The sequence below is a fragment of the Parasteatoda tepidariorum genome, chromosome 2 (assembly GCF_982258835.1).
Source record: "Parasteatoda tepidariorum strain Cologne lab strain chromosome 2, Ptep-v5.0, whole genome shotgun sequence".
Taxonomy (NCBI): Eukaryota; Metazoa; Arthropoda; class Arachnida; order Araneae; family Theridiidae; genus Parasteatoda; species Parasteatoda tepidariorum.
The window spans coordinates 56,835,358-56,862,153 of record NC_141756.1 but is presented as its reverse complement, the minus strand read 5'-3'; the positions used below and the strand labels follow the sequence as shown (position 1 = coordinate 56,862,153).

The 26,796-nt window shown below is 28.1% G+C and overlaps 1 protein-coding gene across 1 annotated transcript in view; it reads right to left on the bottom strand.

The window, feature by feature from the left end:
* Nucleotides 1-26,796, bottom strand: part of IA-2 (tyrosine phosphatase IA-2) — a 357,746-nt gene that overhangs the window by 38,827 nt on the left and 292,123 nt on the right. Inside the window, exons 14-15 of the mRNA XM_087157386.1 lie at nucleotides 15,639-15,827; nucleotides 8,227-8,366 (exon numbers count right to left, since the gene is read on the bottom strand). Coding sequence (XP_087013512.1) covers nucleotides 8,227-8,366; nucleotides 15,639-15,827 — 329 coding nt within the window. The remainder of the gene's footprint in view (nucleotides 1-8,226; nucleotides 8,367-15,638; nucleotides 15,828-26,796) is intronic.

Genomic DNA, 26,796 nt, shown 5'->3' with positions numbered 1-26,796 from the left:
GAGTTTTAAAAAGTTTCATGTATAAATGTAATAAGTTTAAATTATCTTACAAGGAAATATTTCTTAATGTTTCCTGCAAAATATTTTAAGTCTTGAAACATAAAGTATTTCAAAATGCTCAAACCAAAACCAGCATTTTTTTACGAGAGGATGTGTGTTGAAAAATCTCTATTTTTAAAAGATCAATCAAAACTTTTCCTTCCTAAGAGCATTTGTAAAAGATTTTGTCTTTATTCTAAAAAAGAATGTATGTATTTCGTAATATCACTTAAATTCAAGTCCCTCAAAACAACTGAAAATAGTCTTCTAATAAATACCGATTTAGCAGCTCCTATTTACGAGCACGTTTCAATAAAAGCAGTCTCTACCACAGACACAGCCATTGGTTAAAGAACAAAAAATAAACCACCGCTGAAACGTGATTCGAATAAAAATCTTAGGATCCAGAGTCCTGGAAAAGATTTAAGAAAAGTAGCACAGAAGTGATATCGAACTTTTCCATTCGAAGAATTAAATACCTCAGAAAACGGAGTAAGCCCTGCTCTCCATCATAATTCTGATTTTCAAATGCTGCCTCGAAAATCCCTAGCATTCTTCTGCGACAGATGGCACGAGTCTGGAATCCCATTTCAAATCTTTTAAGATAGACGGGTGAGGAGATTTAAAGGATCCTTTAAGCTTGTTTTACATGAAAAGGATTTGGTTAGGTCTTCTTTTACATAGCCTCAGACTTAACCCGCTAATGGGGTTGACATGGTTTCATTACTAGTTAAGCTCGATTCTACAAATATTTTCATTAACATATTTTCTCTTTCACACTTGTCCTTCTGAATTAAACTAAAACTTTGTTTCTAACCAGCAAAACAAAATTGTCTCAGTAATGGAAATTTATAATTTCCATTTTTTTTTCTTTTTCATTTTTTAAATTTTTGTTTAATAGTTTTTTTCTGAAACAGTGTGAGAAATAATTTATTATATTTTATTCCAAAGGTAAAAAAGATGGAGGTGGAAGATTTAAACGGTACATTTAGATAATTTGTGAGATATATGTTCAAAAAGTTAAAAGTAATTTTTTTTAAAAAGATATATTTGTAAGCAATGATTTTTTTTTTGAATTCTAATTAAATAATCTGTTTCAAGTTTCATAAACTATAAATTGCTCTAATTAGGGTACTTTTTACCGAAAAATTAATTTTCACTATTAAGGAGCAAATAATCTGATACACCGTAATTTTTACAGTAATAATTACTGTAAAATCATCACAAAATCACTCTAATTAAATATGTATTACTATCAAGAAATTACGGTATAATATCTTGTTATAAAATGGAGTTTACAGACAATGCACCCAAAGTGCCGGTACTTTGCACTGTAATTTGATTCGGAATTTTTCACAGTTTAGTTTAATGATACCATTTTATGATACATCAATTAAACATTAAAATATTTTATTTCTTACTCCTCATCTATTTATTAAATGCGAAAGTTAACAGGAAAATGAAACAAGTGTAAATATGTGTGCTTTTAGGAAAATAGGTGCAGCATATCTTGCTCTTAAATATAGCTTGATCTATAATAATTAGTAAAAAAATACCCGGATGCCCCCTTTGGTGGCGGGACGGGGTTTAGCAATAAATATTGAACTATAATAATGATATTCCGAATCAGAGTATCGGTATCTTGATTTCTAACATAAGTAAAATTGCTAAAACTTAAAAATGCGTATAAGAAATACCTGCTTTTGTTTAAGTGCTAATTAACATCGTGCAATCAAGTTTTAAATGAGATGATTTACAATATGATATTTTACTACTTCGGACCTGTTTAAGTTAACATCATATTTGCATTATTTTGAGGTTCGAAGCTATTATAAAAATGTTAAGAATTGTAGAAAAGCTGAAATGCTTCTTTGTTCACGGTTTTAGTTGTAATTTTTATTTTTACGAATCTTTAGCTAGTTCATTGCATATAAAATGTTAGTATATAAATTTTTATGAAAAATGTACGGAGGAATTTTTCCTTCTCTATAGTAGTGATACTTCTGGTAAAAAAAAACAGTATTTCCAGTTTTAAAATCATTTTTAGCAATTCATTTGGAAGTTTTTCCATGTAAATGGTAACGGTTTACCAGAAATTCTGTTTTTTTTTTTAAATTATAATTCTTATTAACACATATTTTTTAAAGAAAATACAGAACTGATAGTTAAATTTAAACCAATTAATTGGATTTAAAATTGTTTGTAGAGTTACTGATATGTTCCCAATTTGAGGATGAATATTTCAGTCATGAGGCAATAAATAGTTTTTATTTTAGTTGTGATATACAATTCTTCCGTTTCTAAAAAATCGATCTGAAATTAGAAAATTTCTTGAGAAATTATAATAAAAAATAATCTGTTTGAGGAATATAGTGAGTCTATATAGTGAGAAATATAGTGTAAACTATTATCTTGCATTTAAAAAGTATAAATAATTTCATAACTATTTACTAAAACAAATTAATTAGAAGAAACAAATAGTGCTGAAAGAATTTATCTTTTAAGAGATATCTTATCAAAAGGAAAGAGGAAAACAATCTCAATTCTAGGATGTTTGATGGTATATTAATAAACCTGGGTAGTGTTATGATAACCCATTCAATCATGACAGACAAAGTCCAGTGACTAATCATTAATAACTTAAGCTTATCTTTAGAGTATTAAATATAAATTAAAAAATAAATAAAAAATAAATAAAAAATCACGATTAAAAACAACTTCAAACTTAAAATTAGTGGATATTAACAACAGATTAACAAAATGTGTAAGAGGCAAAAAGTAATCAAGGTTAGATTCATGTTACTTTAGATGACAGTTTTCTATTTAAAAAAATCTATACATTAATTAGAATTTGAATTAGTTAAAAGTAAATGTGTATTCAAATTTGGGAATGAATTAATAGACGTTTTATCAGTAAAATATTAGTTTAAGGAAAACAGATGCTTGCCAAAAGTGCTTCATTTGTATAGTTTATGAAGCTCTGTTAAGCTCAAATAGAGCTTCATAAACTCTACAAAGCTTAAACTTATTAAACTTAAGCTCAAAAAAATTTTTAGTTTATTAAAAATTAATTGTAAGAAATTAAAATTAAAAAAAATATAGTTAAAAAAAATAATACATAAAATTAAAAAAAAGTTCTTTTGAAAGTTTGTTTGCTTAGAATACGTATTATTTCAAGTTTTTCAATTAATATTTATGCTATTAACTCATTATTTTAGTTGTAAAGTTAATTTATTCGCAAAAAAGGAATAGTTGCATATTTACACTTTTTGTATTTTGCTTCCTTACGAAACAGGATTTGACTTCAGTCATATAAATAACATCATATATTCATTTTCGATTATAGATCTTTTTCTGCTATTAGTTGAAAGTCTGATAAATTTTTTGATAAATTGTTAATCTAGGTGAATCATTTCACCAGCCTACCATCCGCATTTGAACATAAATTAATGCATACTTTGTGTTCACTGATTTTCTTGAAATAAGAATTATATCAATTTTAATTTATTATTGTATCATTAAGCTGGAACATCCTAAGGCAGTGGTTCTCAATTTTTTTTTCGGAAGTAAAGTCCTAAATAATCAACCTCCTTTCGGCGGAACCCCGATTTTTCAAATAAAGTTTATTAAGGTTATTGTGAACGTTAGAGTCTAAAAAAATTATTTTCAAAATATATAATTAAATGAATGAAGATTTTTCATCGTTTTATCATTAAAAACCTTAAATTAGGTTATCTTAAATTAGATTTCTTTTCGACAGTTAAATTTGCAGTTCTTTTGCTACAACTACTATAGTTATGAATTTGTTTTTGTTGTATGTACATAAGCGAGAAATGAATAAAATAAGCCGAAAACGAAACTTAAAAGAACAGCTATAAATATTGAAAATGATAATTAGGTGAAACATACTTTTTTCTTAAAGAATTCAGCAATTTTATTTTGATTTGAAAAGCTCGATAAGAAAAAAAAATACTAATGCAATATTTAATAAATGCTTGTTTTTTTTCATATATTGCAATTAGGAATATTATATTTCCTTTCGAAAAATGCATTTATACTTCATTACTTTAACATTTTATTTGAAATAATTTCATAAAGGTAATCGAAAGATTAATAAATTATGAATTATAGGTTGAATCTAATAATTGGAGATTTCAGAACTCATTACTGGTTATTTATTAAAAGTACTAACTTACGGAACCTCTTTAACTCTTTAACGGAACCCTAGGGTTTCACGGAACATCATTTGGGAACTGATTTTCTAAAGCATCAGAACATGCCACATATGGAAAAGCAAATAGTGAAGAAAATGCTTTATATTCTGAAAGTCGTATAACAAATTCAGAAAAAGCAATTCTATTCAAGAAGTACAGATTTTACTGCTCTATAATCTTTTTAACAAAAATTAAGTTTTCATTTTAAAAGTAAAATAACTTATTTTAAATTTTTATTTTTATTTATTTATAGCCTATTTTGTATGAACTGTATATATTTATGATAATTTTAAGGAAATAATAATTTTTGACAAACAACCTGATTAAATAAAGATAAAAAATAAACAAATCCAATTGATAACTATAAAAAAGTATATTGTTTATTTCTGACTGTTCAGTAAAACTATTTTTAAATTTGATACTGCAAAACTAAACTCCTTTTCTTTTAAACTTGTTTGCAATACTTTACTTTAGAAGCAAGCATAAAATGATATTGAGCAATAGAGTAAAGCAGGAGAGTAATGTTTACAAAGAGCAGATATCAAAAAAAGACTTTTCAAAATAGACAGGGTAGCCTGAATAATGTACGGATTGTAAGAAAAGTGATGCTTAGCTCTCTCACCATGACAACGTGATATAGCAACATGTGAATTGTTACGCCTTATGAGAATAATCCATCTTTCATAGTATGCCATGCTTGAAGATGATTTGTTTTGAGTGTGAAAGCTATTTTTTTTTTCTCTGTAAGAGAATATTTTGTTGCAAGGGACTACAAAAGTTTAGTTATTTTTCCCTTTCTTATTTTAAAGAGGTTTACCTGCAGTTAAAAAATATTCGTTTACCGCTAAAAAGTTAGACTTAAGGAATACGATCGATATATTCGCTATCGAGAATAGAAAAAATCATCAATTGCTGTAAATTGTTGGAATTTCGGGCATAAATTCATTTTCGACAGTGCAAAAAATATTTCCACCCCAGTCCCGTTAGCTTATCTTGATAAACTGGTATCCAGTTTTATTCATATGAACGTTGATTCCCTTCTTAATGTCATTAGTTCCTCACCACATCAAAGCACGGAAATGCATTTTACCTTTATTTGCCCCTCTCGGCCATCGTGTTTTCTCTTTTTCTGCTTTTCATATTTTTCTCTCTCGTCTACTGTGGTATTTCTAGTTTGGTTTCTCACCGTTATTTTTCCATGTTCCTTTGGCAATTTTACTTTTATTTTTAAAATCAATTTTATTTCTTCTCTTTCACATCTGGCAAGTTTTGAAAATGAGCGCCCGTTTTTGAGCGTTTGAAATATGTCTACCATTATTTCCAATCTTTGTATTTCTGATGTAAATGATGTTTTTAATCAAGTGATGTGTTTACAGCATTAAAGATGCAACCTTTTCGTCATTTTATAAAGTTAAATATCTCTTTTTTCGTGTGTAATATAATGATACTCAAACTCTTTAGTCGAAATCATTCAGTATTTGTCTAATGTTGGAAATATTATATAAAAGTAAGTTAATTTTTTTTTGCATTGTATTAATATAAAGTGAGTTCAGAATTGTCACTTGATAGAAAAAAAGACTAAATGTAATAGATTTCTACTACGCACAACTCTAAGTGAGGACGTTTCTAATTGGACTAAATATGTTTTTCTGTTTAAACATATCACAGCAATATACAATAATCAAGCAGTTGGTTATTTTTTCGTAGTAGCAAACCTATTACCAGTATTAAAAATTTATTTTGTAACATAGATCATTAATTTCATCATGTTCCTCTAAATGATCATAGATTTTATTATTATGGTTAATAAATTCAATAGATTGATTATGATATTCAAACACTTGATTTACAGTTTGAATCATTCGACCCAACGAATCTTTTTATATAAAGAATCACAAGCTTTTTTTCCCAAATTAAATTGTCACATGAAAAACTTTCGTTTTAAAATATACAGTTTAGGCAAAAATGTTTAAAATTCTTAAAAAAATGTCAATGAATTGAGCATGATTTTCAAACACTTGATTTCTAGTATGCCCAACAAGTGTTTTGTATACAAGTATTAGATGATTTTTAAATGTAATTGATTCAATAAAAGATCCATCTTGAAGGCTAGTTTTAAGATGAAATTTCTTTGAATTCCAAAAAAATAAATGTCATTTCAAATCAAGTGCCATTTCAACTTTTTACCAATATTAATAACTTATTTCGTAAGAAAAATCATTAATATCATCAAATTCCTCACATTGATAATCGATTTTTTTACTATGGTCAATAATTTCAATTAATTGATTATGATTCTCAAACACTTGATTTTCAGTTTGAGTTCGACGTAACGAGTATTTTTGTATAAAGAATTATGAGTCTTTTTTCCGAAAATTTTGTTTCAAAGGATACATTTTAAGCTGAAATTTTTTTTGAATTCTAGCGAATGTCGAACACTTGGCTTTCAGTTTCAATTACTATATCGAGCAAGTCTTTTGTATGCAGAGTATTAAAGTTGTTCTTCAAACAAAATTGATTCAAACAATTTAAACAATTGAAATTTAATTTTAAGCTGGATTATTTTAGGCTGAAATTTCTTTGAATTTAGAAAATAAATAAATGTCATTTCAAATCGAATAAATTGAAAATTTATTTTAATATTTAAATTTTATTTACTTCTATTTGAAAATATTGACAAGCGAATATTCATAAATTGCATTGCCTTAATCTTAATGAATTTACTTGACGGTGCTTCTAGGAACCCTTTCCTAGGATGCAGATAATTCATAGAACAATTTATTTCCATTACTCCTGCGCTGAGAGGATTACTAATAACTCTAGCAGAATTGAAAATGCTTGTATATTAATAAATTTGAGGTCTACTTCCATTTCATTGATTGAGACTTAATTCTCTCCTCAATCGGGTTTCTAAATATGGGGTTTTAAATATGCGCTAAGGGAATTATAATCCGATTGGAAAATGGGCGTAGCGTATAATAAAAGGATATTTTGATCTGTTTCCGGAATTGGTATTCGACTTTCCATGTGGATTAAGGACGCAGTAATGCATTCCATAAAGAATTTCTGTTTTCTATTTAGAAGACATTTGTTGTTTAGATTTTGAAATGAAATAGAATGTTGACAATTTTGAACAAAGGGATTAGGTCTAGCTGTTTATTGTACAATATAAATCTTCTTTTTCCAGTTTTCACGAGTAAAAGCTTGTGGCTAATCGCTTGTGAACAACTTATATATGCTTTAAACCTTAATCATAAGTTTAAGTCTTTATCATTTAATGTTTAATAGCTTTTTGCCTTTTTGATTCGTTTTAGTGTATCTGAAATATTTAAATACAAAATTGTGAATGTGAAATGAAATAGATATGCTCTTATTTGCTAGCTTAAATAAAACTTATTTAGTTACTTTCTAAAAATAGCAACAGTAATTTAAGAAGATAATAAGCCATTGTTGAATTGTTAAGTTGAAGAAAAAAATCAGGGAAACACTTCTAAACTGACATTATAATGATAATTCATTTCTATACATATAATCCTTTAAAACCTACTATAAATGCTTACTTTTGACCGCTGTTCTTTGTTATACATCTCAAGTTTTTGAAAAAAGAAGAATTAACTGAAAGATAAGAAGATTTTTATAAAAATTACTTAAGTACTCTCACTATGAATCGAGTATTGCTGCTTAAAAATAAATTTTCAATTTCGTTTTTTCAATCAAACTGGTGATGCATTTCTTTTCACAGAGCTTAAAAATATCTTTTAAATAGGTAAATACAAAACTGAATGGTTTTATATTTTCCTTTTCAGAATTAAGTTGAAATTTAATTCCTCAAATATACACTAATATTTTGCACATCGCGGTAATGATATTTTAAATTAGTAAGCATAACCTATTTTTTTCTAGTCTTTAGAATTGTACTTAAATGCGAGATTATCTCCGAGAAGATAATTTATAAAGGAGATGATGTACCTACCATGAAGAAGTAGATGAATGGCTTGATGAGCTTGCTTGGCCTTCTTGAGATAAACTCCGAATCTTTTTTGGTGAATGGACAGTGTGAACTGGTTCTGGTTTTTCATTGGCTTTACTAGCCATTCGCTGTCTGCAGAGGTCCTACAAAACATTTATGTAAAATAAAACTCATAAATATTTAATTTCCGGATTACGGAAAAGAACATTTAATAATTTGAAAAAATTTAGATATGTACTGATATTCCCCTTTGAAGCAATTTAGATATGTACTGTTGGTTCCTCGTTTGGCGTGAACAGTTTATCATTGTACCTAGAATCGTTACTAGAAAATAAGTTTTACTCTAAAGCAGCATAAGTGATTTAACCATTGCAAAATTATAATTTTGAATGTTTATGTCAATATTGAATTTTACCCTAAAATATATTTACTTTGGGAGAACTTTGAGCACATTTAAGAACTAAAACATCGATGGAATAATTTTGAGAAAAAAAGTTTCTCCTAATATGAGTTAGGAAAAATAAGGTGAACTGGACCAAAGGTTGCTGCTATCGCATCACTGCATTGAAAAAACAAGTAAAATTCATCATGAAATGTGTGATAAAGCAATCTTAAATCGTGCTTACTTCTTTATTACAACTACCTGTACTATTGCGTTTTTATGGTGGGAAGGGTTTTGTAGGGCTGGTGGGATGTATGGTGGGACATTTATTTCTTGAACATTATTATCGGAATAAGATATAAAAAACTCGATGCTTAAAAGGTAAATATCGTCATGCTGATGATTTATCTCACCAGTGATTGGTATTTTTAACAGAATAATGCTTCCTGTTATACTGCAGATACTCTAAAACATAAGATCGAAGAACGTAATAACGACTTTACATTGTTAAATTGACACCCAAATGCACGGATCTCAATCTTATGGAGTATGTATGGGAGGAAAGTGAAAAGGTACACACATTCATCCAGTCTCACACTGTTAGAAAATGCAATGTTTGAATCATGGTTTCAGATACCGCAAGTGACCTAGATGTAGGAACATATAGGTCAAGGAGAATCAAGGCTGTTTAAACGAAAAAGATAACCAATCGAGATTTTGAGAGACAGGTCAAAATAAAGCAAACTCTCAAGAGTTAACCATAATGTAAACATTCAAGCTCTAATTTCATGTTTTAAATTTATTTCACTAATGCTACTAACGGAGTAGTATTCACTAAATGCCTTAGAATCAGAGTAATATTATAGTAACACTGAAAATCGCTCAGTGTAATTGAGGAATATGTATCATTTTAATTTCCTTCAAATTATAAGCCTTCTCGTTATAACGAACTGGTTATTTCAACTCAAGTTCTCCCAAAAATAAAGGGATGATTTCATTTCTTTGTTCCACTTCAAATGTAAGTCTTTTCAAAGTGAACCGAGGAAATAATTTAAAGGTAATTGTTTCCAAACAACAGCGTCAAATATCGAAAAGCCTGCTTACTCCTGAATGAAAGCGATACTTTAAAACTGTATTGCAACTCATTGTGTGGTAGTTCCTTAAAATAGGACTTCTCCATATGCATTTATTATGCCAGCCCATACCACAACAGCACCACCGTTGATAAATACATCTGTTACGATATGAGAGCAGGAGGCAGAGGGAGCAGGATTTCATACGCTCCAGTTGATAAAGCATGTGACGTGTAAAATAATGAGGAGAAATGTAATGCCAATTAGAGTAAGGGGTGCAAGCGATTGAGATAGGGTGGACTGGAAGGAGGGTCTTGAAGTTTAACAGATCCTTCACGAGTGTTTGTTAACGTTTTCGACCTGCGTAGCATGAAATCTTTTCCACCGGCTCTCCGTTTCCCATTCAGCAGCTCAGAAAGTCATCTCATTTTCACACTAAGAATTCTTAGTATTCCGGAAGCTTACTGTTCTATTTGCTAAGGTACGCATTTATCTAGACTGCCCTATTCGCCGTCTACGGGAGTATTAAATCCACAATGCATGAGAATGAAAAGGGGGCATTCCTTATCGAGATTAGAATGGAATTTGTCCATTGTTTAACCGCCTAATCGTGGAATTGGTATAAAAGCATCACTACGTCTTTACGTTGTCTTTGCATTTTCCACTATGTGAAGCATAGACTTAAACAAAAGAAATTAATTTCGTTAAAGGTTTTAATTTGAGAAAAGAAAAATAGAAGAATTTACGGATTAAAACTGAACTCATTTATAATGAAGTGAGTGATGCTAGTATTAATGCTTGATTTTGTTATTACAGCTTTAAATTTTCTTATGTATTATTTTTTTATCATTGAAATTTTTATTATTATAAAAATTTTTATATTATTTTTAGTGCGTAGAATTTCTTGGTCAAAAAATTTCTAATGGTGAAATATGTAATTCATTTTGTGAAAAATATTTACCGATATATATACCGATCATGAAACAAAAATGGTGGTCATTTTTTTTAGTAAAGATTAATTCTTGGTAGTATTAATAATAGCTTCAAATTTCATAATTTACATTTTAATGTTGTTATTTAAATTATTAATATAATTGTGTAGGTTTTTGATACATTTAGTATTTAAAAATTCTTTGTACGAAACCATTCTCCTGAACATATTTAAGATAATTTTTATTTTACATTAAATGAAATTTAATTTTAGGTAAAATTAACATTTTATGTTAACTTAATAAATTTGCAATTTCTCCTTTTTTCGAATAACAAAACATAAAAAGGAAGTTACCGAGAGAAGGACCAAAAAAAAAAAAGTAAATAAAAGCTTAACTTAATAATTTGAAAAGAAATTAAATCCAAAAAGTGGTAAAATGTTTTGACCTCTAATACTAATTTTACTTTCTGCGTATTTTGCAATATCACGAAAAAATTTTAAAAGGATAAAAATTTTGTGCTTATAATAATAGAATTCGTTTATGCAAAATATAATTCAATGCAAAAATGATCTTTAATAACAATTTATTCCCTTTTAATTATTAATAAAACATTTGTCAAGAACATTTTGAAATATAATGTATTAAAATTTTTGCATCGTTTTGGCGAATGTAATTTAAGTGAAAAAATACAAAATTTGATTGAAATTTATCGACTAGTTTCTTGAGTCTCTTAAAAACACAGAAAAAACATTAAAGTTTCACTCTTTAAAGAAGTTTCATGTTTAAACTTTAATTTCTCAAGATCTATTTGACCTACTCTGTTTAATTTTTTTTCCATTTTAACCATTGAAAATTGCATTCTTTAAAATGATATAAAAACTTGTATACCTTAAAATTCATATATTTTCGACTAAATAAAATAAATTAATAAAAAAATAATTATAAAATAATAATAAATAATAAATAATTATTAAAAATTGATTTTTTTTACATGGAATCAATGTACTTTTTGATTTACCCCGTCGTCCAAGTAGAATTATTTTCATTCAGTAAGAGTCACAATAAATGTTAACAGACACTAAAAAAGGGATTAAACAATAAAATTGTGATCCAAATTTCAAAAATGAAGAGGAATGCTTAGGAAGAGCCTAAACGGTCTCTATTCGTTACACATTGAACCGTCGTTCAAATGCAAGTGTCTCAATAGAGCACCTTTAAACACACACTCATTATATAGTCTGGACTTGAATTCCACCTGTTCCTAAATTTAAAAGAACATTTGGCCAAAGAAGCTCTTGAATATATTAAAAAATGGGGTTGGAACATGGTAGAAAATTGATATGACACGGGCATACAAAAATTGTTACAGCCTCTTCAAAAATGCTTCTATCGATAAGGGATAATAATAATAATAATAAAAATAAAAATAATATTTTTAAAAACCACGTTTTTGTAGTGGAGAATAATAATTAAAAAACAAAAATTTGAAAAACGAAAAACGTGGAGCGCATGAAATATATAACAGTAACAGTATGTGTGCTCATAAGAATATGCGTATGTATATCTGTAATTGTATCTGAATGTGGATGTGGTTGTGCATGTGTATGAGTAAGAAAATGTGTATATGTACTGTTGTGTATTTCACGCGCCCACGTTTTTCATTTTTCAAATTTTTGTTTTTTAATTATTATTCTCCACTACAAAAACGTGGTTTTCTAAAATATCATTTTAATTATTATTATTATTTCTGTACTCACTTCCAAAATTTAAATTTTTTCATTCACTGTACACAAAACTTTTCAATTGACATGTGGCACTAATTTGAAATAATCGAATCGACAATAAAAGACAATTGCGAAAATATTAATTTTTCTTTAATTTTATTTTACTTTGTATGCCTTTTTTTCTCTTCATTTTCACGCATTGTCATCGAATTCTGAACTATGTGCCAAATTTGAAGTCTGTAGCTAGTCGGGAAGTTAGTTTAAAATTGATTACAAAATTCCACCAGAACAGACATACACGAAGGCAAGTTGATATAAACGTGGTAAAATAGGTAAATGTTCAACTTCGAAAATGATGTAAATTTTTTAGAAAATTTTAATCGTAATAAGTAGGGATTTTCGTTTTGATCCTACACTTGTATTAAGATATATTTTGAAAAACATATTAAGAGAAAGCGTTGACATAAGTTGTCTCATAAAGTGTGTTACTATTGGGATACTAATCTATTGGGATGAAGGCTTTAAAATTATATAAGTATTAGAGTTTTTAACCTGACAGTATTAATAATCATACTATTTTTCCAATTGTTGAAGTAATGTAGTATTACTTACAAAACGATCTACAGATTTGATGTTAAGTTTTGAATAAAAGAATAAATGTTTAGATTTTCATTTTGTGAATTATAAGTAGACATTTTAAAAATAAGAAAATAGTTTAAAATTACTTTAAAATGCTCAATAACTTGAATTCTTCTATTTAATGAATTCTAATTGAATAAGTTTGGAGAATGCAAATTTTCTTAAGAATTTAGATTTTAGGTACTTCAAATTTCTGAGTAAACAATGACAGCTGTTGTGTATGATTCTATTTTTAAACTTACATCCATAAATATTTTATTCAAAAATGAGTACATGGCATCTAAAAGAGAAAAAAAAATGGTTTTTAAATTATCACCGAGTATAGCATTCATCTCACGGTTTTTACTTGGGGCATAAACCTTAAAAAATAAACCTTCTTCTAAAGTTAAGTAAAAAGGAGTAAAAATACAAAACACGTCTCTTCACAGACCCTCTCCTGCCTCATTGAATGGAAAGAAAGAGGCATCTTTCATATTATTTTCTAGAGGTGAGTGGAATATTTAAGTGCTGTGTTAGATCGTATAAGATCGAAGGCACATATTTAAAATATATTCCTGTTTGGGCTGTGGTAAAAGATAAACTGGCAACAGCTTTTCTGAAAGCTAAAAAATTATCCTCAATCAAACTGAAAAAAAAATATGAATCTTTATAAATGGTTATAAAATACCCTTCAATAATTTTTATATAATTAAAGAGATTGGGACAATTATTGACAACGTGATGTATTGGATTGTATCCTATCTAGGATGTGAATGTTGTGTTACATCGTAATAGACCGACCTAACGGAATAGAATAGATCTTACACAACAGTCACCTCGTAACTGTTGTGTAAGATCGTATAAGATCAAAGGTACTTATTTAAAATGGATTCCGGATTAGGCAGTGGTAAAAGATAAACTGGCAACAGCTTTTCTGAGAACTAAAAAATTATCCTCAATCAAATAGAGAAAAAAATATGAATCTTTATAAATGGTGATTAAATATCTTTCAATAATTTTTACATAATTAAAGAGATCGGGACAATTATTGACAACGTGATGTATTGGATTGTATCCTATCTAGGATATGAATGTTGTGTTACATTGTAATAGACCAACTTAACGTAATAGAATAGATCTTACACAACATTTACGAGGCGACTGCTGTGTCTTATTTAAAATAAATTCCGGATTAGGCCGTGTTAAAAGATAAACTGGCAACAGTTTTTCTGAGAGCAAAGAATTATCTTCAATCAAATGTAATAATTATTGGCGAAAAAAAAAGATAAATCGTTTCAATGATAAGAAACCCCTTGAGCAATTTTTGTATAATTAAAGAGCTCGGGACAACTATTAACAAAGTGTTGTGTTGGACTGAATCAGAATGAAGGTGTGTATGTTGTGTGAGATCGTATTGGATCAAAGATACATATTTAGAATATATCTATGGTTAGGTTGGGGTAAAAGGTGAACGGGCGAAAGCTTTTCTAAGTGCAAATAAATTATCCTCAGTCACATGTGATGATTATTGGCAATAAATGATGTATATTTACATCTTTACGATGATGATAAGGGAACCTTGATAAATTTTTATGTAACTGAAGAGCTACGGGCTGTTATTGGCAAAGTGCTGTGTTAGATCATATTTGATCAAAAGTGTGACTTTTGTGTTAAATCATATCAAAAAGGAGACACATATTTAAAATATATCTCCGTTTGGGCTGTGGTAAAACATGATCCGTCGACAGCTTTTCTTAGAACATATAAATTGTCTTCAGTCATATGCAACAATTATTGACAAAAAAATATGTATCTTTACTATGACGATAAAAAAATACCTTGATCAATTTTTGAATAATTAAACAGCTCGGGGCTTAAAATTTATATAAGATCTTAACAAATCAAAAGCGCATATTCAATCTATATTCATGTGTGATAAAACATGAACTGAGGACAGCTTTTCTCAGCTCAAACAAATTATTCTCGAATGTAAAATTTATTGGAAAACAATGAGGAATCTTTACGCTGATGATAAAAAACCTCGAACAATTTTTGTAAGATTGAAGAGTTCGGGGGCATTAGTGACTAATTGATTTTGATTTGAAAGTGAGAAAAATATTTTATTTCCATGTTTTTCTTAATTTTTAGGGAGATTCTAGTATTTGCTTAATTTGTTGTTTACCAAAACTTTTTGAAGTACGTTATATACAAAATGCTTTAAATGACACAGCCAAATGATATATGCAAAGCAGGCATACAAAAAAACAGAAAAGTCGCATAGAATTGCAGAGTATCAAACGTTTTCCGAAATTGCTAAAGGGTGTTGCAAAGTATACATTAAATACATTATACACCAAACAAAGAAAAATGAATAATTTTGATCATTTTTATTTTTTTCCTTCTTAGTTCTGAACTGTACTGTAGGAGATTCTTAAAGGTTCTGATAGATGTTTGTATATTTTCCTTGAATATTATATATATAAATTGTGACCCCATCTGAAAAGTGGCAATTTTTGTTCTTTTCTTTTGTTCTTTCGCGTTCAACTTTTGTTCTTTCGTTTTCATTCTTTTTGTATGCATGCTTTGAGTTTTTATTTTGGGCACCTTGTTTTGAAACACTCTGTATAAGTAATGTGTATGGAAGTACTACATATGAATTTCAAGTACTTATGACTTGTTGACATACCTGGTAATCTTGACTAGCTTCGGTATCGGGTTGGGTCATGTTGTGTAGTTTTTCTCTGGAGCGAGTATGTCGCCGAACTAAATATGCTGTACCTGCTGCTAGCACTACGCCAGCTACGGCTCCACAAAGAGCGAATGCTATGATAAACATTCGCTTGTCTTTTTCGGGATTTATGACTTCGTATTTTACCTAAAACAATGGAACCCAATTACAGATTTATGGATCACTAATACTGAAAACATGAAATTAGTACAATAACATATAATTTTAAAAATATGATATAAATTACTATAATATGATATTTGATGCTACAAAATATTGTATTTGTTCTATATTTAGTTGCTGCTACGTGATTAAAGAGTACTGGTACAGAATGTATAATTTATAGTATTATTTAGTTTCGTACAGTTTGGAGGAAAAATTCGTGCAATTGAATTGCAAAAAAATTTTGTAAAGAGATTTAGAAAAAAAGTTTTTTTTTCAGCAAAAAGTCGCTAAGACTGTCTTTCTTTTCCTCGATCAATGATTTAGGAATTTATTTAACTATGTTAATTGCTGTAACCATTACATGGATTACAATGTCTTTAAATGTTTGTGATAATTTTGTTTCATAAAAATTGTTCTTATTTTGTCTAGCTAATGTTTAGAAAAGTTTAATAATATAGCACATTACTTAGAAGCAAAACTTTTATTTTCTAACACTCCATTAATCATTTATCTCAACACTGCACTTCAAAATAAATTTCTCTTTCATTTTCTCTTATTTTTTATAACACAATGCCGTTACCAAGATAGTCTTTATTTATTTAACAGCTTTTAGAAAAGGAAAAAGAAAGAATAATCTTAGATATCATGTTTCAGACTCCATTAGTGACAATAATTCCACGAATTAATCTGATAAAACGACAGTGCAATTATTTTAAAAACTATAAAAGGCCAGATGAAAAAGTTAAGCCGTTTGAACAGAAAGCAGAATGGAGATAAAATCCCGTTCTAAACAATTGCGAACAAATTCATTCTGAAATAGTGCCTGTCTCCCAAGAGCGGCATGAACTCTTGGATGAAATTCTAAGCTCAGCTCTATGTCTTTATTTTTTTACCCGGGTATTTTCTTCATGCCAGCTTATACTACATAGAATGAGTGAGTAAAAAAGAAAGAGCAGCAAAGGTTGGGTAAAAGAGATGAGCCTGAACAAGGGATATTGAAAAAATCTACCCGGAAAGCAATAGCTGTAATGGCCTATGGCTTTGTAATTGATATCAGAAATAGGTTTTCGTTTTCCTTCCAATATTTATTTTATCTAAGGCAACATAAAGAGGAAATGTATGACGAGTTGCCTTCTAGACTACCAAAGACGATAAAGAAGAAAACAATGTTTTAAAAGCAATGATGGGGATGGGAAATATCAAAACATTCTAGGGAAGATTGCGAAAAGGTATAAGATTTCAATTCCCGCCTTATATAAAACGGTTTAGGTAGATACTGAATAAAATTATTTTGTCAGAGGTATGATAATTTTTTTAATTTTCTAAAAACACAACATGAACTGTGGAATGAGGTATATATTGTTTATAGGATGAATGATTGTGTACTGCTTTTCATATGTACACTTTTTAAAAGCATACTGTGTTTAAAAGTATGGTGGATATTTAGCTGCATATGAAGACGTGTAAATATCCTAAGAAGTTTTAGCATGTCAAGTTTGCAAGATGTGACATTAGCTTTTCTTTGGCTGTAGTAAATAAGGGCAATTTTTTATTTCTGAACTATCAACATATTTCTGAAAGTCATGATAAAAGCTTTCCGAAATTGCATACGTTATAAAAATATTTATAATCATAGTTTATAAGAAACCTTTTCATATCACATTATTAAAATTGTTCAGTTTATTCAATCAAAAATCATCAAATTTATTTTTTTAAGCACAAAAATTAAATTAAGCAGTGGGTACCAAAACTAACTTAAGCTTGGAAGACAAAATATTTTTTCAAAATAAAAATAATAAACTTGATATTTCTGTTCTTATAAAAACATTTTCGAGGATGAAGTTAAAAGCTATTACGCAACAAAAGATGAGTGCATTTAAACCGCACCCAACAAGCAGACTAGTTTTTGACGATTTTAGTTTTTAGAATCCCTTTTGCCCTGATTGACCTTGACTATGATTCCTCAATAAATATCGTTCTGGTGTTTCATCTTTTATTTTGTCTGGATGATTTTAAAAGAGTTCATTTGAAAATATTTTATACTAGGAATGAAATATTTCCATTCTGCAAACCATTTTTCTAAATACACTACCCTGGATGGGCGGACAGAGGGGGTAAATTCTTTAATTTTGCACACACTCTTTCCTTCCTCCCTTGTGCCATGATCTTGAGCTTCTCTTTCTCCTTGGGTTATGATGCATAAATCACGGAATGATGGCATAATTGTCAAGGCATGCCGTTGATATAATTGGTCTGAGGGGATTGCGTCAAGAAAGGAAGGGTACACAACACTATCCGTCGTCACGTTACATGCGGATATAATTTTTCCGGATGTGAAGTTGTTTGGGGTAGCGCCGAGGAATGAAAAAGAACTATTGGATATTTATTTCCGTTATCATTTTTCATGTTCGGTTCAGTGGACTATTTTAACGATGCCTCATTATAACCCATTTGGAAGCTTCTCTTTCCGCTGGTTAGAATTTGTGAAAAGGAAAATATTTTTCCTCCTGCTTTAAGCGGTAAATGTATCTCTCTTCCCCAGAGGCGTCAGATTGTTTTCAATTAATATCTATTACAAGATGCTTCAATGTAAAGTTAGAAGGAGGAAAAAAAAACTAATAGTTTTTGTCTGAATGGGAAATAATATATAAAAAAGCTTAAATTATGAAGTAAATTATGGAAGAAAGCCACTAAAATTTCTGCTAATTTGAGTGAATTAAAGTATTTATTTCAATTTTTACAAATGCATATTTTTCCAGTTAATAAATATTAAAAAAATATAATTTAGATTAATGCACCTGATGGATTAGATTTTAAAAATTCTGATATAATCTTATCACACCCTTCAAGAGAAAACGGTTGGCTCATACGTACGAAATTAATTGTAACATAATTTTTAATTAGCATATCCATAAAAAAATTCATTATAACTTGAATCAAATTTAGTTCATTAAATTTTAGTTCATTAAAATTTGATATTTAATTCAAAATTTAATTATATTTAACATACCTTTGTTAATTATATTCAAGCTAAATGTATGATAGAAAAATAAATATAGAGCTCAACAGGATACCGGATTAAATTTCGATGCTAAGCGTTAAAATTTTAAATCTAAATGTTAAAAAATTTGCACATCAGTTTAACATACCTTTACCTCACATTATATTTAACATATCTTTGTTTATTATATTCAAGGTAAACGTATGATAGAAAAATAAATATAGAGCTCAACAAGATACCAGATTAAACGTAGATGCTAAACATTAAAAATTTTAAAAGTAGATGTTAAAATTTTTTTCATATAGACAAATTTCAACACATAAAATTTTTAAATTTAATTTATGTTTATAATTATGCAATTTATTATTTTCCAATTATTAATAAAATGCATAGTTTTACTTTACTATCTAGGAGATTTAAAGCAGATATTATATTTCTCCGCCCTTGAAAATTAGTCGTATAATTTTCCTCTAAAACAAATATATAATCTTTAAAATATTATAAATTTGTTTTTTAGAAAATTACGGTAATAGATCTAAAACTAAAAAAAAAAAATAATACTTTTCGGTTTTGATTTGTGCATGTTAGCTAGTTTATATGTTATGTTTATGTTACATTGTTTTAAAATCATATCACTAATAATGTCTACTACTAACAAACCATAAGCGATTTGTCGAAATCAGACAATTGATAAGATAAAGCAAGACATAATTTATTTTTCAAAATAGATATTTCAGAGTAGTTTAGATCTAATACTATTAATTTAATATGATTTACAAGTTTCCTCCAACATTATTGATTCAAGATAATAATTTAAGCCCCTTGATATTCTATCTTTCTCACTTTTCCAATCATATGCAAAATGTCATTTCCAAGCTAGACACGTCTCCTCATCATTTTCGTCGGAGCAGCAAATCGCAGTAATTAGTTTCCCGTGCTTTCCTTATCACCTAATGCTACAGTTCATGTGATAGGTCTTAAAATAGTGTATATTACCTGGTACTGGTCAAAATAAGTCAGAAATAATAACCGAAGTATTTTACTGAAAACATACACATATGTGTGGCAGAAGTAAATATATATATTAATGAATGCTATTATGGCATATTTTACTTTTCATTTTATAACCGGGGTTTAACAGCTGAGTTCCATCAATTTTGACTTTCGACTATCTATGTTCAACTCCATAGCATTGAGCCTCTTCGATCAAACATTAGAATAAACTAGCCTACGTAGTAGACATTTTGATGGAACTAACTCGCACTAGCATTGCATGGAGAAGAAAACGGCTAAAACCTCCCATGGTGATTCTATTCCAAGAACCGTCTATCACTGAGGATATTTTACGTCAGCAATGAGGTCGTTGCTAACCGGGAGCAGAATTTATATCAACCTGCCAAGGCGGGGATTTGAACCTGGGTTCACTTCATTGGAAGGCGAATGCTATATCCTCTGACCCACTGTGGCTCAAATTATGGCATATTAGTGAATTTTGACACAAAAAGTGCTTTTTATTTAATCATTCAATGTTTTGAAATTAGATTCAGAATGATTTAAGGTAAATAGTGAGAGCTTCATTTATGACTCTTTTAGACTCAAATGCATATCCTCTATCGAAGACGAATTAAAGGTTAGGATCTGATTTACATCAGGCTAACTGGGGTCATTTGTGGTTTTTTTCTATTATATAAAACGTAATGTTTGTTAATTTCACTTAAAAAGTCCTCAACCAAGATAAGTTAGCTCTTCAATTTTTCTACGAATTTTAAATAGATATTAAAAGAACACTGAGGTGATTGTTTACTAATAAAATTTATTATTAAGAAACTTGAAAACAAGCTTGAAACCTGATAAAATGTCCTTATTTTACTCAATGTGAAGCTTCATTATTAAAACTTTTTTTTATAATGATTTTATTAATTGAACGTTTTGGACTGTTTGTAATTGTTTTGAGGTTTTGTGCTATCGAAATTAATAAGACATTGGGAAGTCTGGGGTAAAAAGCTGTTTTCTATGCTGGCTTTTTAAAATCCTTTTAAAAATATGGTTCATCTTCGATTTAAAAAAGTATTCAGACGTGCAATGAAAGATAATTACTTAAGAGGAACTGATATTGTAAAGCAAAACCATTTTCAATAATAATGTTTCTTAAAAAATAGAAAAACAATAATCAAGCAACAAATATTTTAATGTAATTAGGCATAGAAAAAAAATTTAAAAAATAGTGGAGAAATCTATGCATTTATTTTAGTTTACAAATATATTCAGGGTATCTTCTTTGCTTAACTTTTTAAATTATTATGTATTAAATATATTGAATTAAAATATTAGAAGAAGAATTAGGATTAAATATCTCTTGATCATATTAATTTTGTTTAAAATTCTAGAGTAGCTTAAAATTGATGGTTTTATTGAGTTTTTTGACTGAGGTATGATTAGGAAAATTAAATTGTTAAACTAAGCATGCCAAATATAACTAAGTACAAGAACTATTCATTTAAGACTCCTATTTGATTATTTACATCAGTGTTTTTTAAGATAGCAAATTAGTAATTATGAAAGGGACAAATAACATGATGTAACAGAAAATATTAAAAAAAAAATATTCCATTAAATTATTATTATTTTCTATATTATTATCTCTTATTTGAAATATTTTTTTTAAAATTTAAATAGTATTTTCTCTATACAAAATCAATTGTTTCAAGTGAGGAACATTTGAGAATTACAGGTTAAATGAGAAGTAAAAAATTAACATTTGAGTTATTTAGATTGAATTTCAGGAAATCAGTCAATAAGAGGGGGGTAGGGGCTACAAGAAGTTTAGAAAACTGTTCAGTAAGAACGATCTAATTTAAAGACGGAATGGAACCATATTAAATATTATGAATTTACTATTTCTTGTTTTTAAACTAAGATAATTTATATTTTCAAATTATGCTAAACATAGTATTTATTTAGAACCTTTAATTATGAGTAATTGAAAATGGAAAGCAAGTGTTATGGTATTCTGACACAAAATCATAAATACAAAAACAACAATATCGCATTTTTTTAAAATAAAAAATGGAAAACCAATAAACAAATTAATCTGAAGTAAATAACATGAAAGTAAAGAAATAAACATATTATCCAAATTAAACTTTTTTTTAGAGATTCTTACAACTTTTGAAGTTAGTCTCAAAAAGTTTCTTAAGTAAGCAAATAACTTAAGGCCTTTTGTTTACTTTAATCTTTGCAAATATAATACAAACAAAAGTGAGATTAGTCAAAGTAAATAAGGCCGGGAAAAGATATTTTACAACTTAAAAATTCTCGGTAAGCATTAATTTTTTTTTCTTTCTCGTCACGTGTAAGTTCATGGATGACATAAGGATTTTAAACTAAAAATGTTTAATATGTGAAATTATTAAATCTCGTTTATATATGACAAGGTTATCTTTTTCCTTACCATAATAATTGAGGCTTGTGAAAACACACTTTTGAGCTCAAACAAATTAAAACTGATTAAAAAAAAAAATTGGAGGGAGAAGTCCTTTTCATTCCGCTTTACACTTAACAGGCGAAACTGGAGTTGCTGCTACAGTTCTCTACACCCACTGTTCTCTACCTCAAAATATCCTCTTTGTACCCCTCCCCTTGCAAAGTGCCTGTTCCACCCCCTGTGTCACAGGGTATTTAATTAAAATCAGTATATCACCATAGTAACCCGAGCTTCATTTAAAGGTTAGAGAAAAGAGAAATTGGAGAGATGAATTTAGCGGAGGGAGGAGAAAGGGTTGGCTCGAATCCGGTTTTGGAGTAGATCCGGATCTACTCAATCCGGCATCATTTTCATAACCTGATATTAGGAAAATGTCCTCTTGTGGTCTTGTTACAGGTCAAATCCATCATAGTGGGCAGGGATTCTCTATCAATGCGTGATTACGTTCGAAATTCAATTATCCAGTGAGTCGAGAGATAGTAATTTCGAAGAAATAAGAGATCTTTGCAGTCTTTGATTTTATGGAATTAGTGATGCTGATTACGAGTCCACAGTTCAATTTCACGGAATGTGTGCTCCCGAAGTTTTGGAGAAAGGGGAGTTTTGTTACAGTGGGTTAGAACGTTTCTCAATTAGTAATCCGAACTCGCATGTTCGAAAGTATTTTAAAGTTAGAAAATTTCCCGCAACTGAAATTCGCATTTGAGATTTAATATTCGGGGATTTCATTCCGACAATTCGTTTCTTTAAAAATAAAAGAACGACTTTTTAAGATCAGATGTAGGGCGTTTTTGATAATGAAAATTTCAAGTACGGATTTCAAATAATAATTAAAAATCAAGTTTATTTATTACGCAGTCGTACTGTTAGATCATTTTTACAATATTATAGTTTACATAAAAAAATATTTTTTTATTGACACTTTTTCTATGAGTGTTATTATTTCTTTTGAGATATTGTAACTCAAATGTATCTACATATTTTAATGAGTTCTATGAATAATTGCGTTTGCTGAAACATTTAAAATTTGAAATGTGATTTTATATAATATTTTAATTATTTGTATTAGTTAGTTAAGCGTGAGTAGATTTTTTTTCGTGAAGACAACTGAAAAAAAAGGATTATGGACATTTTTTTCTGAATCTTAAATATGCATGCTTAAAATGCAAATTTTCCAAGCATTAAAACATTTCATATAAATTTTGGCAGTACATGAGTTTAAGGATGCTATAAATGTGATAATTTTCTTCACTGATCATTTCTTAAAGTTCAATGGAATGTGCTTTTTATTAAAAAAAAAAAGACGTTTATAATTTCACTTCTTGGAAACGATATGATTTATCCTTTAAAAGTTTATATCTTGGAAATGAAATGTATCAATTTTTTGAGTAAATCTATTGGAACATAAATTGTTAAAAATGATAGTTTTGGATCATTTAAACTAGCCTTAAAGAAGCTAACATAACACAGACTCAGTTTTGAGAAATGATGTAGAAACAGGACCATATAATTTAAATAACTATTGATTGTAAAACTTTTCAGAAGAATTATGTTACAGTTAATTATTAGTTACATGATATCGTTATTATTGGAAATATTATTTTTTAAGAAATGATAATTTCTTGGAGGAATTCTAGCCGTATAATGAAACTTATAAAACTATCAATGCGAAAAAGCACTTGCTCACAAATTTCCATTTTCATTTCAATATAATATATATGTAGACTTAACTGCAAAATAGATTTATAAACAATAAATTTTAAAATTGGTATATTTTTGCTAAAAATTTTAATATATAAGTATATTAATTTCAAAACTTTTAATATATTGGTATATTATTATTAAAACTTCGATATATTATAATTATTTCTTTTTTTTGAGATAATTTAAGAGAGTGACAAAATTACTCAACAATTTACAATTACAATTTTAATATATTAGTATATTTTTGTTAAAACTTCTAATATATTGGTATATTATTATGAAATTTTCGGTATATTATTATTATTTCTTTTTCTTTTGAGATAATCTAGGAGAGTGACAAAATTACTCATATATTTCTATTTGTGTCAATCCACTATTATTCTCATTTCGCCTTAAGCTAACTCGAATAAGACAAAGCTTGGAAAAATGATACATGCATACATTTTAGCCCTTCACTTTCAAATAATTATTTATTGAGAAGCCTTTCTGAATAGTCGAGTTATTAAGAATAAAGTATTTAAAACTTTTCTTGTTTTGAAGCTTGAAGTACAATTTACGAAGAAGCTTTAAAGATGCAACAAAGAATTTCCTTCTCAATTTCATTCCATATTAAAATTTTTTTCAATGCTTCTCCGAACGCTCATAGTTACAGATCTGTAATCTGATTACAAGCAAAAATAAATCTATGATCTGATACATTATTCAGGATAGCGCAATGTCAAAAGGTAAGGCTATTCCCCACTGTAAATTTTCAGAAAGAGGAAGTGTACTTCAAATTGAAAATTTAAATAGAATTCATTCTTTTTTTTCTGTTTTTGATGTTACTCTGCTGTTCTCTTTCATGCGTTTGCTACACTATATTTCTCTTTGTTGAAGTTAAATTAAAACTATAAGCAATGGGATGAATAGAAAAATATAAAAATTTTTTTTTCAATTTTAAAAGTTGCAATACTAAGGCTGGAAACATTGTTTTTTAGTAACTTAATACTGCTTTTTGGTGCATTTCAAATATCTAAAGCTAATTCATAAAACAAAGTATAAGAGAATCAAAATCGAATTTGTTCCGGGTTGTTTATTTCCATGGAGAAGGATTTGAATGTTCCTGGAATGCTTTTTTCAAACGAAATAATAGTGGAAACGCTTTAACTAAAATTGATTTATTTTTCGCTTTTTTTATTTGCTAAAGCTTAAGGCTATCTTTAAATGCTTAAAAAATACAAAATAAGAAAGAAGGAATTTTTTATTTTGAGTCATTATGAAATTCATTCGAAAAATCTTTTGCACATATCTAAGATTATATGAGAGCATTTATATACCAGTACAGACTTAAGTTTCTTTTTGTACCAGTGCATTAATAATAAACTATTGATTGCATTGGTGATAAAGTTATTGTTAATCTATTTTATTAGCTTGTATGGTTTAAAAAAACTGAAAAATATAGCTATATAGCCGAAAAAATTATATTTGTAAACTATTGTCATTAACAAAAGAACAATTATATTTCGTATATTTAAGTTATCTTTACCCATTAATGCCTTTTTACAAAATGTTTTATATGTATTAAGGAAAAAAAGTAACTTCATAAATATAGTATGACATTTTTGTTTAAAGTAGATATATAGATTATTTTACGAACGACTTTAGAGTTGGAAAAACACTGTTTTGAGTTTAGTTTCACATATGAGTATTTATATTATAATACATTATGGTAAATAGAACTATCTTCAACAAAGGAAGGGGTATACTTTGTGCTATGCAGACTGCACCAAAATACTATAGTAGTCAGAGAAACTATATGTTAGTTTATGTACTTTATTTTTTTTCACGTTGTCTTTTGCTTTAAAGCTATCTTGCTTCTGACTGAAAAATTCGAATGATGAAACACTTGTCCTACCAATATTTTCTTTCGTGAAAAAAAAAAACCTTTGTTTCAAAAGACACTTGGCCCAGTTGAGTAACTTTTTTGTGGATAAATTACGCTTACCAAAAAAATCGCTTACTTAATAATTCATATAAAAATTTAAATCGTTTATATTTTCAGAAAGAAACTCGAAACTTTTTTTTTAAAATATCGATTCAAATGTATTTTGTATCTTATTTTACGTATACTTTATATATACATCTTACTTCATGAATTTTTACAAATTATGAATTGAACATGGAACAATACATTAGTAACGCATCAATAGAGTTTTCAAAAGTAGTCGATTTTTAATCAAAAAGACTTAGAAAGAAAAATTGTGTGAAAATTCATCTGACTAAGGAACTACACTGTAAAAAAGGGTTTCTCAAAATTGCATCATAATGTGTGAAAATCGACTAAGAAAAAAAAATGATCAAAACTATCAGATTACGGTTAATTTTACTGTGTTTATGGCTTTATGAGAACAACAAAACAGCGTGTAAATTTTTACCGATAATGATCTAAAGTTATGATTTCGGTAAAATTAAAAATAAATATTGTTTTATAATGTGTTGTAAAAATTTTGGTGAATAAGTATGGTAATCTTCATTGAGATGTAACTGCGATTAAAATAAATTAATTATTTAAGGTCATTAAAGTTATTTTTTACGCATAATACACTCATTTATATTAGGAAAAGTGAATGTCATCTCTTTGTAAATAAATGTGTTTACAGCTACTACCTTCAATGATTGGTGAAAAATCATCGCATGTTGTTTATTTATCTATTAAAAGTGCTTCAATTTCATTTGGATATTTTACGCATTTATCAGAAGAAAAAAACAGATCTTGTATCAAT